General features: G+C 40.3%; 1 protein-coding gene across 4 annotated transcripts in view; it reads left to right on the forward strand.

Annotated features, from left to right (window-relative positions):
• Positions 1–20,297, forward strand: part of MGLL (monoglyceride lipase) — a 245,416-nt gene that overhangs the window by 70,188 nt on the left and 154,931 nt on the right. The window contains exon 1 of one of the 4 annotated variants that reach the window (XM_042912481.1): positions 15,199–15,300. The exons of 1 other annotated variant lie outside the window; for it this stretch is intronic. In XM_042912481.1, the coding sequence (XP_042768415.1) occupies positions 15,261–15,300 (40 nt within the window). In that variant the 5' untranslated portion in view covers positions 15,199–15,260. Of the gene's footprint in view, positions 1–15,198; positions 15,301–20,297 lie in introns of those variants that run through there. 2 more of the 4 variants (XM_042912492.1, XM_042912500.1) reach the window with 2 other exon arrangements.

The raw sequence follows: 20,297 nt of genomic DNA on the forward strand, positions 1-20,297 counted from the left end.
GTAATTAGTTGTTTGAGTGAACAGAATTGTGAATCCATAGATTTTTAGCAAATTGTTCTGATGATTTCAGTATTTTAAGGAAAATGCATCCATCTGTATGTTCATTATAGAGGACAAATGTGACAATGCTGGTCCATGTAACAAGAAACATAGTCATTTATGAATTAACTCATCATATGACTAACCCCAGAGCATCTGACTAAAAACCAAAATTTTTTTAAATTTTTATTTATTTTTGAGAGAGAGAGAGAGTGAGAGGGAGACACAGAATCCGAGGCAGGCTCCCAGCTCTGAGCTATCAGCACAGAACCCAACACAGGGCTTGAACTCACGAACCGCGAGATCATGACCTTAGCTAAAGTCAGTTGCTTACCCGACTGAGCCACCTAGGAGCCCCAAAAACAAATTTAAAAGGTTAGGCTTCGCAAAGACAGTGTAACCAGGACACTGGGAGTCAGACATTTGCTGGTTGTTTTCTGTGCTCTGAACATTAGCTTTGATGCATGAAAAGTATTTCCTACCAACCATTCTCTTACTGCAATCCTTAGGCTAAATGCTTAGCTAAAAGAGTTTAAGTGTCTGAAACAAACAATAGTAAATTCCCAGAGAATTACACACTCCCAGGGGTAGGGGATAGGGAGGGAAGAGAAGAGTAAAATGGAATCTTGAGGAACCATTGATTCCAAACAAGGAAACCAAGACAACTCAGATTGTTTAAGTGACTCACCTGTGGTCACAAATAGAGGCAGGATTGAGATCAGAACAAAATTCTTGCTTTCTAGGAAGAAAAATGTTAAATTCCTTCCAGTTCCACCACTTGAATGTTCATTAGAATGGGCATATTTTAAGATAAATGTTATGTTTCATATGATATACTTAATATGCGTTAATATGTCCATATATTTTTTAATTTTCTGGGTCTTTAAGAAGTCTTGTATGGGAGGGACCTCTGGGTGGCTCAGTCGGGTAACCTTCTGACTCGATTTCTGCTCAGGTCATGATCTCACGGTTTGTGATTTCGAGCCCCACATTGGGCTCTGTGCTGACAGTGCAGAGTCTGCTTGGGATTCTCTCTCCCCTCTCTCTCTGCCTCTCCCCTTCTCGTTCTCTCTGTCTCTCTCTGTCTCTCTCTCTCAAAATAAATAAATAAACATAAAAAAAGAAGTCTTGTTTGGGAGTCTCATACCTTAGTATTTCACACCTTCACATGGGGCGCTTTTTTCACAACATCATGCCGATACAGTAGCAGACTCTGTCATCGGTTGTCTCTCCTGGTCACGGGTCCCCTTTTTCATGGCAGCTGTTTTGCCAACCCTGTTTCGCGACTGGGAATGTCCCAGTCAGCTGTGGAAAACAAAACCCAAGAAGCACAAAGTTTAACAGTCGCATACATTTATTTAAAAATAACAATGCATGCAGGGCTTCTTAAGTTAAAAATCTTCTGCACACATGTTTCAAAGCCAAAGTGCACCAAATTTCCAAAATAAAGCTTGTGGAAACATTAGCAGGCGTGAGTGCACTCAGCAAGCTGATGGTCCGCAAAGCCAGATGTGAGGACAGAATGCTGTGGAGACATGCAACAGTGGTTTCCAAGTTAAACAAATTTTCCAAAACAGTAAACAGGGTGAGTGGATAAGATCTCGGGTCAACACAGGGAATCAGGGAAGAATCTAAGCGTAGTCTGTGAAGGGAAGTCTTGGGGATGAATGCTTAAAGATTTGAGCTGTATATGTTTATTCAAAAATATTTTAAAGCACCTATAAGTGTGCCCAGCGCTGCATATGCTGGCTTGTTAATGCTGTTAATTGTCTATATGCTTCGTTCCATTATAGATTCTTTGTGATAAACCCTCAGTCCCTATATTGGCTAGCTGTAGCAGGTGCCCAGAATATTCTTGGGGCCTTCCTGCCTACCTTCCTGGAACATACCTTTTTATTTATCTATTTAGCCTCAGCTAGAGAGTGGGAATGGTAGGTCATTCAGTAGCACTTCAAATGTAAGATATAAAAAAATATAAATGCAAATATATATTCTCTTTTCCTGTTTTGGTTGAATAGCTGTTTTGAGCTTCAAACTGTCACTGCGATTCCTCTATTAGGGCGTATTATCCAGAGGATTTTCTGTCTTGTTAAAATGCAATACAAGCCAGGGTGCTTGGGTGGCCCAGTTGGCTAAGCGTCTGACTCTTGATCTCGGCTCAGGTCATGATCTCATGGTTCGTGAGTTCGAGCCCTGTGTTGGGCTCTGCACTGACAGCCGGACCGTGCTTGGGATTCTCTCTCTCTTTCTCTCTCTCTGCCCCTCTCCTGCTCTCTTGCACATGCTCTCTCTCTTTCAAAAATAAATACACAAACATTTTTAAGAAATGCAATACAAGCCAACAGCTATTCAGGGGTTTCTAATTTCTCCTGTTGTATTTGGCCTTCAATAGAATACATTTCTGTATTGGAAGCCATTGTCCTGTTTCATATCATGTTATATGGTGTTTGTATTTTGAGACCCCTTTTGGGCTTTTTTGGTGAATTTCACTTTCTTCCACATAATGGCCGTTTTGTGATTCCTGTGCCTTAAGAAAGACTCAGGATGGAAGGAGAGGGGGAAACGGATAGAGTGTCAACCCGAGGGGGACGGGCTGTAAGACATGCTGGTGAGACAGGAGGAAACTCTGACCTGTGCTCAAGATACTGGCTTAGATATAGGATGGGTCCAGCAGGAGAGAGCCAGTAATTTAGTTTTCCGTGTTCATTTATTGGGTAACCTTGAACTGTCCTTTTTGATGTATTTTGATGTCCTATTTACTTATTCAACAGACTTCCAGTTTGGCCGTGATGGAGTAGCTGGTATAAAATGTGACCTTTTACTGCAGATAACTTTAAAAAATGGATAGAACTTAAGCAATAGTTTTTAGGCATTGGACAATGAGTAGCTTGGAGCCATGATCTTTGAGCCAAGGGAAGCACATGAGGTGACCTCCAAATTCACCCTGGCTTCCCGCTTAGACATATTTTGCAAACCACAGTGCCAGAAAAGAATACCCTAATAACCTAATTACCATTTCTTTCTTTCTTTCTTTCTTTCTGGGAACACTTAGGATCTACTCTTTAACAAATTTCAAGTATATAATACAGTGTTCTTAGCTATAATCACCATACTATGCATTAGCTCCCCAGACTTGTTAATCTTGCAGCTGGAAGTTTACACCCTTCAACCAACATCTCCCAACTTCCCCCAGACCCCAGCCTCTGGTGACCATCACTCTACTCTCTGTTTCTCTGGGTTCTGGTTTGTTAGATTCCACATATCAGTGCAATCTACCATATTTGTCTTTCTCTGTATGACTTAATCTCATTTAGCATAATACCCTCAAGGTCCATCCATGGTGTCACAAATGATGAGATTGCTTTCCTTCTTCATGGCTAAATAGTATTCCATTGTGTATAGACCACATCTTCCTTATCCATTCATCCATTGACAGATGCTCAGGTTGTTTCTGTGTCCTGCTTACTGTGAATAATGATGCCATGAATATGAGGGTGCAGATATCTCTTTGAGATTACTGTCTCTTTTTGTCATGGTTTTGAAATAGTAATTTTACTTTTCTCTCCATGAAATTATTCCCCCACTTCCGGTTTTATTGACAAATGGCACTGTGTAAATTGAGGTATATGGCATAATAGTTTGACTGACATATTTTGGAAAATGGTGACTACTCAAAGTTTAGTTAGTATCCATCATCTCATATGGGGACAATAAAAAGGAGCAAAAATAGAAAGGAAAATAATTTTCCCTTGTGATGAGAATTGTTAGGATTTGCTCTCTTAGCACCTTTCCTGTATATCACACAGGGGTGTTAGCTGTAGTCACCACGCTGAAAGTGACATCCTAGGACTTCTTTATCTTACAGGTGCATCTTTTGCCTGCCTTCTCCAATTCCCTCTCCTTCCACCCTCTGCCTTTGGTGACTGCAAGTCTGATCTCTTTTTCTATAAGTTTGGGTTTTTTTTGTTTTGTTTTGTTTTTAGAGTCCATGTATAAGTGGGATCATACAGTATTCATCTTTCTCCAACTTATCTCACTTAGCATAACACCCTCAGGGTCCATTTATGTTGTTGCAAATGGCAAGATTTCCTTGTTTTCTATGGCTGAATGATATTCCATCTGTATTCCAGATTTATATTCCAATTTTATAAGTTTATCTATAAATTGTGTGTGTGTGTGTGTGTGTGTGTGTGTATATATATATATATACTGTGTATATAAATTTATATGTAAATATATGTTGTGTGTATACATTGTGTGTGTGTATATATATATACATACACAACAACTTCTATATCCATTCATCAACCAATGAACACTTAGGCTATTTCCATATCTTGGCTATTGTAAATAATGCTACAATGATATCTTTTCAAGCTAGTGATTTCATTTCCTTTGGTTATATTCCCAGAATTGGGATTGCTGGGTCATGTGGTGGTTCTATTTTTAATGTTTTGAGGAACCTCCATGCTGTTTTCCATAGTGGTTGCACCATTTACATGCCCACCAACAGGGTTCCCTTTTCTCCACATCCTCACCAGTATTTATTATCTGTTGTCTTTTTGAGGATGGCCATTCTAACAGGTGTGAGGTTAGCACCTCATTTTAGTTTTGATTTGCATTTCCCTAATGGCTGGTAATGTTGGACGTCTTTTCATGTACTTGTCTGCCTTTTGTGTATCTTCTTTGAAAAAATGTTTATCTGGGTGTCTTGCTCATTTTTAATTGGATTATTTGGGTTTTGTTTTGTTTTTTTGTTTTTTGTTTTTTTTTTTTTGCTATCTTATCATTCCCTTTCTACAGCTGTGGTCCAAATATGATTTCCCATAGCATCGCCAAAGTAGGATGGAGTTTTTATTTTATTTTATTTTATTTTATTTTATTTTATTTTATTTTATTATTTTTCAGGTTTATTTATTTATTTTGAGTGAGAGAGAGCATGAGTGGGAGGGGCAGAGAGAGAAGGAGAGAGAGAATCCCAAGCAGTCTCTGCACTGTCAGCAAAGAGCCTGATGCGTGGCTTGAACTCACAGTGAGGTCATGACTTGAGCCAAAATCAAGAGTTGGACACAACTGACTGAGCCGCCCAGGTGCCCCTAGGATGGACTTTTTAAAAAGAACTTGTTAAACATCAAGGGGTACAAAAGAGAAAGCCAGGAACATACAAGAAGCATAAGAAGAGTTTTGCTTACAAAAGTTTTTAGTTTAGCAGACTTGATTGGGATGTGGGCATTGTGCCACTCACTTCTTTCCTCCCCAGCCCCTAGAGGCTGGTACAACCAGACAGGCTCTTGACAGGGGTTCTTCTTTCCCTGCTCCTGGCCTGGGTACACCTGGTAGGCATCACTAATGGCCCATAGACTCAGCCTCTCAGACATGGTGAGTTGCTCATTGCCTGGTCAAGAGAGTGATTCTACTTTATCTGCCTTTGTAAGGTCCTTCCTCTTGGTTCTTGTTTATGGACTGATAGACTCTTCTCAGTCCCCAGATGATAAGCAAAATTTTGATAACTGACACAATGCATTATGTCACTCTTAAGTCAGATCCAGTCTACGGGATACAAGTCCAACAGGTAAGATGCCTACCCACATACTACCCCTGGCCCCAGTGCGACAGATGTTATGAGAACATCACAGCAGTGGGTCCTTCTGCAAACAGTTGATTGACATGGGAGCCTGCTGGGTTTTTTTCTCCCCGATATTCTCTGCCGATGTTTTGCCTGGTGTTTTAGCTATCTTAAGGCTATGTAACAAACCGCTCCAAGAGAGTGGCTAAAAAAAATAGCAAAAGTCCACGAGTTGGGGGGGTTGATTGGGTCAGCTGGGTAGTCCTTGCTTGGGGTCTCTTAAGGGGCTGTAGGCAGTTGGTGACTGGGGCTGGGTTATCTTGAAAGCCTCTTTAGTCACATGTCTGCCACCCAGGCTTGGAAGAGTGGCTGGCACTCCACAGGTACCTCTGTGTCTCTGTCTCTGGTCTTCCCACAAGTGGCCTCTCCAGTCTTACATGACCACGGAAGCCTCCATTCACTGGCAGTTTGTGAATCTCTGTATTTCCTATTCGACATCGCCACGTGGGGATGAAAGAAAACCGTAAATACTCAAATAAATAGTGTGCAGCCAGGACCACAGCAGTTTCAATTCTATATAAATCAGGAAGAGAAATTTCAAGAAGGCATCTAGTATACAAGTCTTGGATTGTCTATCAGGTTTTCAACATCACTGTACTTCCCAAGGAACAAGCCCAGGAGGGGATAAACCTGGGCCTCGTGTGTTTTGGGAGCTGGTGATGACCACCATGGACAGTGGGAGGGCAAGAGACTTGATGTAGGCTCTGGCTGCCTGGATATCCCCACCGCCCGGCACAACCACATCCACTGTGGGGTCTCCATCAAGTTTCTCCAACCCCTCTCGGCCTATTTTCCCTCCTCTGAGAAGTGAGGATCATAGTAGCACCTCTCTCACTGTTTTTGTGAAGCATGGGTGAGCTATTTCACCAAAAGCATTCAGAACACCTATCTGTGTTCATTACAGAGTAACGCTCAAAAAACTGGTAGCTATTATTGCCATGGACACAAGATCTTAGAATTTTTGCCATGAAGCATCAGATTTTTATTGACAAGCTTTTGGCCTGACGTCCCTATCTCTCTGAAAATGTTGATGTGCGTATATATGAGTAGACATAAATAGAAAGAAGAATAAAAATGTTCCAATGGGTTTGACACAAAGACAATTCTCCTTTGGCAATTATGAAGCTATAAAAAGAACGAGAGCAGCTAGTGTTCTCAACACGTTCCCAAACAACGTGGCTCAAGGATCAATTACAGTACAGAGAAGAACTAAGTACCGTGGGAGCTCCTTTGCAAAGCCCTATGAAAGTTTCAGGGCTGATTGGTTTTTTTTGTTGTTGTTGTTTTGTTTTTTTGTTTTTTTGGGCAGCAAGAAAATTTGTCAAGCAGGAGTGTGAAAATTGGAATTGCCAAGACTGCAAGAAAAAGCAAACACATTTCACCATTTTGAGGAAGCATCAAGGTTGGGCTTCGCAGCTGTTGTCCTGGATGAAAGAAAATACAGGCCCCTGTCTAGAAAAAATGGAACATAATTATGTTATGATGAGCTGGGAGAAAATGGCAAAGAAAAATTGTAATGCAAAGCATGATGGATGCTAGTTTGTCAGTCGGAACTGCTGGAATATAGCGGTAGAGCATTTTCCAACTTGGCAAGCAGAAACACAGCAGCGTATCACATCTCTTTGTTTGTTTTTTTTTTTCTCAACATAATTATGTCAGGTTAGTAGAATGGATTGTAGAGTCATCGGTAATGAAAATAAAGCAGATATACCACCTTAAGGCACAAAACTGTAATTCTATTGAGGAGAAATTTTCTGTTGCTTATTTATATTTTGAAAATTACACAGGGGGCCTTCTCTTAAGGTAGTTTACATGATGGCAAACCATCCGTCTTTGAATACATGGCTTCCAGGTAGTGTGGATTTTATTCACATCCAGTCAGCATTAATCACATTTTACATCATGATTTATGTCACAATCAGGAAGACTCAACTCAGATCATTAATCAAGGAGGCTCAGTTTCTTTTTTTTTAATTTTTTATTTTATTTAATTAATTAATTAATTAATTTATTTATTTATTTATTTTTGAGAGAGAGAGACAGAGCATGAGCAGGGGAGGGGCAGAGAGACAGACACACAGAATCCGAAGCAGGCTCTAGGCTGTGAGCTGTCAGCACAGAGCCTGGTATGGGGCTCGAACTCACGAGCTGTGAGATCATGACCTGAGCCGAAGTCGGACACTTAACTGACTGAGCCATCCAGGCGCCCCAAGGAGTCTTCAATTTCTATTTGTTCTTCTGCAAAGGGTGCATGTAGTCCAGTGATTTGGTTTGGTGGTAAGTTAATGGGTTTTTTTTCACAGAGGTAGAAGATGTATTCTGCTTTAATGCAGTATTTCAATTTCATATGTTTTCATAACTAAATAAGAAATCTGAGTGATGATTCAGATATTTTAACAACCAAATTACTCAGAGCATATTCTTTTAATTTATTTACTGGGAGATTAATCATTTCTAATTTAACAGAATAACCATAGATATACAGAGATTATATTTGGCAAGCCATATTAAAGGAAAACAACCAATATGTCTGAACTGCTTTAATTAACAGAAATAACAAACATATATTACATATGCAGGTGTATGTTTTGAAAACTAACTTTGGAGTCCAGCATGCGGGGTGAATTGGCAACTCGAGGACTGGAGGCACAGAGACCAGTTAGGACATTATTTCAATGGTCTGGGAAGGAGGCGGGGAGCACCTGACCCCAGGGAGTGGTACTCGGTCGGAAGCAAGGGGACAGACTAAGTGGCAATGAGCAGAAACCTCTGAGAGGAACAAATGATGAGCGGGGCAACAAGTCATGGGAGGTAAGCCTGGGGAAGATGTTTACACAAGACTGACGTCTTCTTTCCAGTATCATTTTTCTTCACTAAGAGCTGCTACCATGCTTAAAAATCAAAACATCTTATTATAGTAGTACTTAAAACTTCTACATAGTGTTCATTGAGGGTTCTCCCTCTGTGCTGAGTCTTTTGTCAGTCATTTAGAACTCCAGAATTTAAAAAAATATATCACACATTCATATTTTTTGACTATTTGTGTATACATTATTCATATATTATATATACATAAAATGCACTTGCATTTTATGCAAGAAAAATTACAGATCTAAGTAAGTGCAGAAATATACCATGCTTATCAATTGGAAGACTCAACTTAGTTAAAATGTAAAAGCTCCCCAAACTGATCTTTAGTTTTAATCTGATCTCAATCAAAAGCCCAGGAAAAATGGATAAGTGAATTGTAAAACTTACATGAAGTGCAAAGAATATAGAGTAGCCAAAACAATATTGAAAGAGTACAGTAAAGCTGAAGCCCTCACGCAGTCTGATTTCAGGACTTACTACAAGGCTAAAGTAATTGAAACACAGCATGGTATTGGTGTCACAATGGACAAATGGATATTGGAATAGAAGAGAGTCTAGAAATAGACTTACACATAGTCAATTGGTTCTTCAACAAATGGCACCAGAACCCAATTTTAAAAAAGGGCAAAAGACTTAAATAGGTACTTCAGAAAGAAGAAATACAAACAGCCAATGAGCACATGAAAAGATGTTTATGTCTTAGTCACCAGAGAAATGCAGTCTGAAACCCAAATTAGGTCCCATTATGCATCCAACTGAGTGGCCAATGTTAAAAAGATGGACAATATCAGGTGTTTTCAAGGATATGGAGCAACCAGAAGTCTCACATATGACTTGTGGGAGTATAAAATGGTACAACTTTGGAAAACTGGTGTTTTCCAACACATTAACTAATTCAGTTCCCAGAAATGCCATTTACAGGTTTTACCAAAGTTAAACAAAAATATATCTTCACATGAAGATACACAGAAAAAATAGTAAAAAACAAACAAACTAAAAACAACACAAATGTCAAATAGGAGGAGAATAGACACACAATTTGTATCACATCCATAGAATGGAATACTAACCAACAATACAGAGGAACAAACCACTGATGTATATAACAGCATGAATGAATCTCAAAAATAATATGAGTAAAAGAAGCTAGACAAAAAAAGTACATACTGTATGATTCCATTTATATGGAATTCTAGAAAAGGCAAAATGATCTACAGTGACAGAAATCAGAGTAGTGGTTGCTTTGAGTGGGGACAGTTGACTAGAAGCGGGTACAAGGGAATTTTCTGGATGATAGAGATGTTCTTTATCTTGACTGAGTGTCACTTACATGGGTGTAGATATTTTTCAAAATGTATTGATTGCATACTATGATCTGCATTTCACCATATGTAAATGTTACTTCAATGAAAAAAATGCAAACATTCCTAAGGAATAATAGTTTCGTCAAATATTTACATATGAGAGGTCTTTAGAAGTCTTCTGACATAGTCCCACATTGATAACTACACTAATTAGCATAACTACAACTCCATATTATCAAAACTCAAAAAACGTGGATGTAACCAAAATTGTCTCAAGGGCAATTTGTAACTTTTATTATTAAACATTTATAACTGTGTCAGTATCTTGGATGTCACCCCATCCTCCCTTTGGCTGAGAAGAAATCTTAAAACCTGATTTCCCCTGGCAATACATATGGGGCTTAATAGTGGGGGAGGAATTATAATTCCCTTGATCACTCCTGACTTCTACTGATTTTGTGATCTGCGTTCTAGAGTTTTACTTCCTTTGCTCTTTTCATGCTGCTTCTTTTCCTGGGATGACATCCATAATGCCAGCACAGTATTTTCACCTAAGGTTGTGTGTGGAGTCCACAGGGCTGGAATTTTGAAGCCGCGGAATAGTTTCATAATGCAACAAAGCACATCAAATGATGCGTATGTTTCTATGGATCTTTCATTGGTCATTTTTTACATCTGATACCCAGTATCTGGCCATGTAGCTGGGCTCTCTCCTTTCTGCTTCTCCTCTTCTCCCCCTTGGCTTGCTGCAATCCCCAGTACCCTTCTCATTTTGTAGTTTCTCTCCTTGCCAATCTAGGCTGGGCTCTGGAGTCTAACTTCTAATATGTTGGATGGTCCACTAAGGTCATTTGCTGAAATTCCTGAGAGGGATTTAAAAAAAAATTTTTTTAATGTTTATTTATTTTTGAGCGAGTAAGACAGAGCATGAGTGGGGGAGGGGCAGAGAGAGAGGGAGACACAGAATCTGAAGCAGGCTCCAGGCTCTGAGCTGTCAGCACAGAGCCTGATGCGTGGCTCAAACCCATGAGCCATGAGATCATGACCTGAGCCAAGGTTGGAAGCTCATCAAGTTCATACCGAATCACCCAGGCACCCCCCTGAGAGAGATTTTAAACTCATGAATATCCTCCTTTTCATTGACTGTCGCAAAGAAATACCAAAAGTATATAAAAGAAATACCAAATAGCCTCCAACTGGAAGAAAAGTGGATGGAGTATGTAGCTATGCAGCCCTGGGGAAGAGAAAAGGAAAATCTTTCTTAGTAGGACATCTCACACATCACCACGGATTATAGAGGAGGCCAGAAGGGGCCATTTTCAGGATTCTTTGGCGTTTTGCCCAAAACATGAAGAAAATGACTCAATGCCCATGAGAGTGGGACATATCTCTGTGAGGATGGTTGTCCCAGATACAAGACACCGAATGAATGTGCAGAAGAGAGAGCAACGGGCAGTGCCCTGGTAAGGTCTTCAGGCACCTGCAGCTGGGACAGCATTGCTTCCGACCCACACCACACGTGCCCTCAAGTGACACACAATTTAGTCTAAAACAACTCTTAGACTATCAATTGTGGCTCACAGGGGAAGACCCAGGAGTGTCAGATCAGGTGGAGAAAACACTAAGGGGGACTTGTCCACACGATAGCAGAGAAAATAGAAGATCTGGACAGATGGGGACCATCATTAGTATGTGCAAGATGAAAAGAAATGGCGCACAGCTATGCAAGTTTGTAACAACAGAAATGCACAAAATATTGCATGGAAATAAAGAACCCAGTCTGGAAGAAAACATAATTTGAGAAACAGAAGAAAACTTCAAGGTATTTTTCATGATGCAGATGAATTGAAAGAGGGTATGAATTCAATCAAACTAGCTCAATATTGAGGTAATAAAATAACAGAATGAAAAGGAAAGAGATGCGGAAAAGAGATGCGGAAATGAGATCCAAACACTATGACAGATCTGATACATAATTTAAAAGGAGCCAGAAATCAAATTCCTGATATAGAAAAAAAGTTTGAGATAATCACAGTAACTTCAGAGGAAAAATACAAAAGGACTAAAGCAATGAAGAAGGTGACAGATTTGCAGGAATGACAAAATGAACCAACGTAAAGATAACGAGAGTCAAATACAGAACCCAAGACATTGACCAGATGAATGTTCATAAATATAATAGAGAAAAAAATCCCTCTAATGAAAGACCAATAACATCTTTGGCTCATAGGGGCACATATGGTTTAGAGGAAAATTCATACAGAACAATCAAAACCTTACACTTTGTGAAGTTACTGAATTTTGAGATGAAAGATGTAATTTTTCAGGCATCCAGATGGATGAACAAGTCATTTACAAGGGAGGACAGGACGTCAGTTTTGATTTCTCCTCCATAGCCTTCATTTCCAGTAAACTGTAGTGATGTCACATTGGTGGTGTTCTGAGGGGAAGAAGGTGTGACCCAGGATGATGACAACCAGCCAAAGAGTTATTCTAGTAGAAAGGAAACAAGAAGTCCCACTCAGACACGAAAGAGTCCAAGAAATATTGCATTTGGCATTTCTTGTAAAAAAAAAAAGACAATAAATAGAACCAATGATGAGATTAATTTTTTTCACTTTTATGCAGTAAAGAAAGAAAACTTTATTTTTATGTTTTATTTATATTTAAAATTTTAAGTTTTTAAAGAAGTTTTTATTTATTTTGGGAAAGACAGGGTATGTGTGTGCACACGAGTGGGGGAAGGGCAGAGAGAGGAAGAGAGAGAGAATCCCAAGCAGGCTCTGCACTGTTACTGTCAGCATAGAGCCCAATGTGGAGCTTGAACTCAGGAACCGTGAGCTCACAACCTGAGCCGAAACCAGGAGTTTGGCACTCAACCGACTGTGTCACCCAGATAACCCTCTTTAATTTTTTTTTTCTTGAGAGAGAGAGGGGGTGGGGAGAGGAGCAGAGGGAGAGAGAGAATCTTAAGCACGCCAGGCTCCATGCCTAGCGGGGAGCCTGACATGAGGCTCGATCTCACCACCATGATTCATGACCTGAGCCCAAATCAAGAGTCGGTTGCTTAACGGACTGAGCCACCCAAGCGCCCCTAAGGAAAACTTTAACAAATTTTTGCAATAAATATGAGAATGGCCAATTGAGTTTAGGAAAGACAACAACAAGAGGGGTGACTTACCCTGTGGAATACTGAAACACTGTAATGCAATTGCACGAAACAAAGCAACGTGGAGCCCAGGGAAGAACAGACGGCTATTTCACTGGAACTCAATGAAGTCCCTTTCCTGACTCACGCGTTTATGGGAATTGGTGTCTGTTAGATGTGGCATATAAAAACAGCAAGGTAATGTAATAAATTCCGTTAGGTATTTGAGAAATAAGTTGAAAAGCTATCTCACAAAATGTAACACAGTTCATCTTTAATACTGTAAGAATTTAAGAGTTTAAAAAAAGGAATAATAAGAGGGAAAATCATAAGAAGATGAGGAAATTGTAGGTGATTTCTGGGTAGGGAAGGACTTTGTCATTCTGATACCTAAAGAAAAACAAATGAAAATTGCGGTAAGATTGACTACTTGACATTTTAAATGTTTCTATGTGACAAACCACCACACAATGATTAAAATCAAATGTGAACTGGGGAAAATTTGGCTGTCTATATATCTATCTATCTTCGTAATAGGCAACTAATTTGTATCTTTAACATGTAAGAACTTTGCAGGAATGAATAGGAAATGAATGACATGAACAGAACAATCACTAAGACAAGAAACATTTAATTTCTTTTTAATGTTTATTTACTTTTGAGAGAGAGAGAGAGAGAGAGAGAGAGAGCGAGCAGGGGAGGGGCAGAGAGAGAGGGAGACACAGAAACCGTAGCAGGCTCCAGGCTCCGAGCTGTCAGCACAGAGCCCGACATGGGACTCGAACCCACGAACCGGCAGATCATGACCTGAGCCGAAGTAGGACGCCCAACCGACTGAGCCACCCAGGTGCCCAGGTGCGTTTTCTACTTTTTAAATGTTTCTTGTCTTGAGGCACCTGGGTGGCTCAGTCAGTTAAGCGTCTAACTTCAGCTCGGGTCATGATCTCACAGTTTGTGAGTTCGAGCCCCGTGTCGGGCTCTGTGCTGACAGCTCGGAGCCTGGAACCTGCTTCGGATTCTGTCTCCCTCTTTCGCTGTGCCCCTCCCTCATTCGTGCTCTGTCTCTCTCTCTCTCAAAAGTAAGTAAACGTTAAAAAAAAAAAGTAGAAAATGAAGCAAATATTTCCTTTTATTTGTAGACAAATGTAATTTTCAAACTGTGGCATGTCAGGGTTCTTTCTACTTATATTAAGTAGAAAAAAATTCAAATTGTATAAAACTCAAGGTAGGTGAAGTTTCAGGTAGTGGGTACTTTCCTATACTATTGTGGAACTATAAAGTAGTACGATATTTTTTTATGGTTGGAGCTTAATATTTTGGGTGGAACTGACTATATTATTCTTTATTCTTTTTTTTTTTAAGTTTATTTATTTAATTTGACAGAGAGAGAGTGGGGGAGGGGCAGAGGGAGAGGGAGAATCCCAGGCAGGTTCCATGCTGTCAGTGCAAAGTGCAACATAGGGCTCGATCTCAGGAACCACGAGCTCATGACCTCAGCTGGAGTGGGACACTTAACCGACTGAGCCACGCAGGCACCCCTATTCTTTTTTCTTAATTGAAGCATCGTTCACATACAAAAGTTGAAACAATATTAGTTTCAAGTGCACAGCATAGTGATTTGACGATCCTGTATATCACGAAATGCTTACCATGGTAATTGGAGTCACTGCCACCATACAACTTTATTATAATATCATTATAATATGCTGTACAATATGCTGTAGTCTTTAACTCCATGACTTATTTATTTCATAACTGGCAGTCTGTACCTAGGATGGGCTAAGTACAGTTTTTAGGACACCTTGGCAGTTTATTATATTAAAACCTTAAAAACACACAGACCCTTTTACCCAATAATTTTTTCCTTTAGGATTTATTCTGCAGAAAGAGTTGAATCCTGTGCAAAAAAAAAAAAAAAAAAAAAAAAATTAGCACCATTGTTCAGGATAATCGAGAACTTCTTTCTCCCCAACTATTTCATAAAAATTTCTCACCCCACCCCTCTACTTGCCACCATGAGAGATGAGGAAATTTATACTTAAATTTCCCCTCCATTTATCCCTTATCCTATAATTTTGTGTAAGTCCTATTATTTTTAGGTTGCCAAGGCTTACATTATTTACATCTGTTTTATCATTGTGAGTAAGTCTTCCATGTTCTGATTCTAAAAATGGAAGGCCAATAGACTTCATTTACCACATGATGATCATGTAAGTGTTCCTTCTGGAATTTTGAGAAAGCACCCAAGGCAGGGATTTTCATCTGCTTGAACATGGATGCGGCCCAAAAGCGTAGAGGAGGACAGCGCCTTGGTAAGCATTGAATAAATATTTAAATACGTATTTGTTGAATAAGTGAGACTATTCAGTGGTATGATTGGATTCACAGAGAAGAGAATGTCATTCTTTGTCATTAGAAATGCGGCTGGAGAGAGGCCAGAATGTGGCTCAGTTCTTCCGAGAGAGCTAAGGAAGTGACCTGGGAACTTGCTTAAAATACAGCGTCTCGGGGCGCCTGGGTGTCTCAGTCGGTTGGGCGTCCGACTTCGGCTCAGGTCATGATCTCGCAGTCCGTGAGTTCGAGCCCCGCGTCGGCCTCTGGGCTGACAGCTCAGAGCCTGGAGCCTGTTTCGGATTCTGTGTCTCCCTCTCTCTCTGACCCTCCCCCGTTCATGCTCTGTCCTTCTCTGTCTCAAAAATAAATAAATGTTAAATTTTTTTTAAAAAAAAATACAGCGTCTTGCATCAGGATCTGCAAAGAGCACGTGGGAATTTGCATCTTTAAGATGCACTCAGTGTGGTCCTCCTACATGTCCCTGATGGAGAATCATCACCCTGTCGGATCCTTTTTCTTTTCATTTTGGCCTCATTCGTTCTTTCTGGGCCACATACAGATGCCACAATATGCTGTATCCTATGTGGTCTTTTTATTAGAGCCTTTTTGCTAGAATTCCTAGGATAGATTAAAAAAAAAAAAAACCAGACTACGGCCAATAAATTATGAGTTCTTGTTTTTTTTACATGTCTTTCTCTTACCTTCACGTTGATATGTGGTGTGTGGGTGTGGGTGTGGTCTAGAATTCTAGGTTCCAAAGTCTTCACCCAGAATTCTGAAGCATGGCCCCATGACAGTCTTGAGTCCAGTATTGCCAGTGAAAAGTCTGGTGGAAAAGCCTAATTCCCTTACCTTCTACAAAGCCTGCTTTATCTCTGAGGGTTTTAGGATCTCTTCTTGACCTTACCTCTGAATTTTCACTGGAATATGTTTGCTTGTGAGTTTCAGATAAAATGAAATCCTGCTGGGCCCTCAGTGATTTCTTAGCTTGAGGACTGTCTTCCTTAGAGCACTGGGCTGAAGGAGAGGTGGTGATGCTACCACACCCTCTAGGTTAGAGGTCGGCAAACCTTTTCTGGAAAAGTGAGCATTTTAGATAGGGAACATTGGAGGCTTTGCAGGCCATGTTTCAGCCTTTGCTGAAATGACTCTACTCCGCCATTGAGAAATGTGAATGAATGACTATGGCTGTCTCCCAGTGAAGCTTTACTTGTGCACCCTGAAATGTGAGTTTTGTATGTTTTCACGCCGAAAAATATTATTCTCGTTTGGATTTTTTCCAACCATTGAAGAGCGATCCAGAGTGTTCAGGCTACACAAAAACAGGCAGAGTTGGGTTTGGTCCTCAGACCTAATTTTGCTCACCCCTGCTCTAGGCCAACGGAGAAAGCACAATATAGTGTTTTCCCCAGTTTGAGAGGCTCTCCAGTGTATTTATTGTGTTTATTCTGTATGTTCTTTTTTTTCCTGCCATTAACATCCCCTTTCCTAACCAGAGGTACTTTGATTCCCAGAAAACAGACTGCCTTTCAAAGGATAAGCCAGCTTGTTGTGGGGTTGTTTTGGTAACTCCAGGGGAAGGACCGTGTATGAATATGGATTCACCTCAGGCAGACCTGGGTCCTGATTTTACAGAATTATATAAATGATTACAACAAACCAAAGAAGATAAAGATGTAACTGTATGCTGGTCCCAGGTAGTAAATTAGTACATCAGAAACACATCTCCACGGAGTCAACATTTTCTTTTTTTTTTTCTTTTCTTTTTTACATTTTCCTGATGAAGTTGATCTAGTTACCATTCCCACTTCCCAGAAGGTGCCCCTGGGCCAAGCAGCATTTACACTTATTGTTTTAAAAATTATTTTCTCTCTGTTGTGGTTTCTTTCCATTTCTTCTAGAATTCCTAATGGTTGAGTGTTAAACCGTGGATCTATCTTCTATGTCTCTGAATTTTTCTCTCTCTCTCATCTTTTCCATCTTGTCTCTTTGCTCTACACCTTAGATCTATTTGGTTTCATTTTCCAGATCACTAACGTGGTGTTTCTCTATGTCCATGACGTTCTCTGTACTCACGGAATGTCTTATTTCAGTAAGCACGTTCTAGTTTCCAAGAACTTTGAGGCTCCGATTACTCCTTTTACACAGCAATAAATAAAGCTGTGTGCAGTAAGTGGAACAGCTTATATTGTAAGTATGTCCACACTGTGGTCTCTAAATACCGTTCCCACAAAAAGGAAAGCAGGCTTCTTGGAGGAAAGGTTAATTCCAGGTCTGGACCAAGAAATATGCAAGATGAACTGCAACCGCTCATTGGACAGAATAGCCAGGGAAAGTCATAATGAGGACTGAGGTTGTGTGTGAAGGGCTCCAGAGCCAACCTGGAGAGGCTCCCACAGGCCAAACATGGGACAGTTGGAGCATCAACAGTGGTAATAACTATGTTGGATGGAAACACAAAATATGTTAAAAGAAATGAGCTCATAATAGCAAGAATACAATATCTCCCTTTGGAGTATCCTAGGGAACAAATCATTATTTTTTTAAAGTGGCAGTAGAGGAAAAGAAACAGACACTTATCTTGTCTTTGTTACATAAACTGCTCTTCTGGTTAACAGAATAGATGATTCAGGGAAGTGTCTTGTTACGGGTGTATTTCAACAAATAAACGAAGAAGGGATGGGTAGAGTTTGAAAGACATCATTTTGCAGCATCTAGCAACATCTAACATGGATTTAGGCAGTGATCATTAACAGCTGCCAACATCACAAAAAGAGAGACAAGCAGACACAAAGGGCCTCTTGAAGGAAGTTCACAACGCTTCCTATGAAGTTGTTTTGCCTCCCATCCACCCCAGTCAAAATCAAATCAGAATCTGATAATGTCTCTAAATCTAACTACCAATTTAGAGAAGAAACAGACAACAGAAGAACACGTTAAGAGACACCATGGACACACTCAGCAGAATCCAGACTGTGGGGGATTCTGCTAGACCAACAGCTCAATTGATTCTTCAAAAATTAATTTCAAGGGAAAGAAGAAACAGTGACTGAGGCTGAACCTACAGATTAAAAGGGACTTAAGAGGCATATTAACTAATCATGATGTGTGTTCAGGGAAATTTGAATGCTGATTGGTTATTGGATGATATTAAGGAAATGTTAATTTTGCATATGTGATGATGGTATTGTGATTATATATTTTTTCTAAATGTTTATTTTCGAGAGAGAGAGAGAGCGAGAGAGTGAGCGCAAGTGGAGGAGGGGCAGAGTGAGAGGGAGACAGAGGACCCAAAGTGGGCTCTGTGCTGACAGTAGAGAGCCCCATGTGGTGCCTGAACCCACAAAATGTGAGATCATGACCTGAGCCAAAGTCGGACGCTTAACTGACTGAGCCACCCAGGTGCCCCTGTAATTATGTTTTTTAAAAGAGAGATACAAACGGGTGCCTGGGTGGCTCAGTCAGTTGAGCATCCAACTTTGGCTCAGGTCATGATCTCACGGTTCATGGGTTTGAGCCCCGCATGGGGCTCTGTGCTGATAGCTCAGAGCCTGGAGCCTGTTTCAGATTCTGCATCTCCCTCTCTCTCTGCCCCTCCCCCACTTGCGCTCTGTCTCCCTCTGTCTCAAAAATAAATAAACATTAAAAAAATTAATTAAAAAAAAAGAGAGATACAAACAGAATCTTTTACCTAAGACTACTGGGCTGTTTATGAATGAAAGCTGTGATGAGTGGGATGTGCTTTAAAATAATGTGGGATGGGAGCTGATGGGATTATAGACAGACGAAAATTGGCCATGCGTTAGTAATGGGTGCATTTGAGTAATCGGTATATGTGGTTCACTATATAATCTCTCTATTTATGTCAGTGTTTGAAATTCCCCAAATGAAAAGTTTAAAAAGCAAAGTGAAAAGACAGATGATAAATTTGTGGAAATATTTTCATCATACATCACAGACACAGAGTTAATCTGGTTACTGTATGGTGTGGCTAGGAATCTGGCACAAAAGGAGGTAACAACCCAAGAAAAAAGAAAAACAATTAAAAATTGCCAATTCACCAAAAAAGGAATCTAAAATGGCCTTAGAATGTAAGAAATATGCTCACCCTCACTTAGAAGGGAAATGAGAATGAAACTGTATGAAGAAAGCATCTCTTACCCATTGGATAGGCAAAAATGCCAAAGATTAACAACAGAGTCTGTTGGTGAGGCTCTGAAGGAAATGAGCCCTCTCATACAATGTTGGGGGAAGTTGCAAAATGATGTAGCCCCCAAGGAGAGCCTTTGGCAATATCTCTCAGGATTACAAATGCCTTTCGCCTTTGGCCAAGCAATCCCATGGCTATGATCATACCATATAGACATGCCCAACAACCTATGAAGTGGAGCTTAGTTTATAAAGTGGCAAATTGGAAAAGCAACCCAAGTGTTTGTGCATGGAGGACTGATCAGGTACACCACAGTATATCCTCTGAATGAAGTAATGTACGCCATGAAAAAAAATGAAAAAAAAAAAAAGCCTCTATGTATTGATGTGGGAAGGTCTCCAAGGGCATATTACTGAGTGGAAAAAAAGCTGAAGGGTATTGTAGTGGCAGGGGTTGAATTGTGTCCCCTGAGAATTCCTGTGTTGATGCCCTAACCCTCAGAATGTCACCTTATTTAGAGATTAGGTCTTTAAAGAGGTAACCAAGTGCAGACGAGGTCATTAGGATAAGCCCTAACTCAATTTGACTGGCGAAATACTTGCAAAAGGGGAAATCTGGAGGCAGGCATGCATATGGGAGGAGCACCATAAGAGCGTGAAGACAGCCATCTACAAGCCAGGGAGAGAGGGCTGGACTAGATCCTTCCCTCCCAGCCCAGAGAGAGCACTGACCCTGCCATCACCTTGATTTCAGACTCCAGAACAGAGAGGGTGGATTTCTGTCATTTAAGCCACCTGGTTTGTTACGGCAGTCCTAGGAATCTAA

The sequence above is a fragment of the Panthera leo genome, chromosome A2, assembly GCF_018350215.1.
Source record: "Panthera leo isolate Ple1 chromosome A2, P.leo_Ple1_pat1.1, whole genome shotgun sequence".
Classification (NCBI taxonomy): Eukaryota; Metazoa; Chordata; class Mammalia; order Carnivora; family Felidae; genus Panthera; species Panthera leo.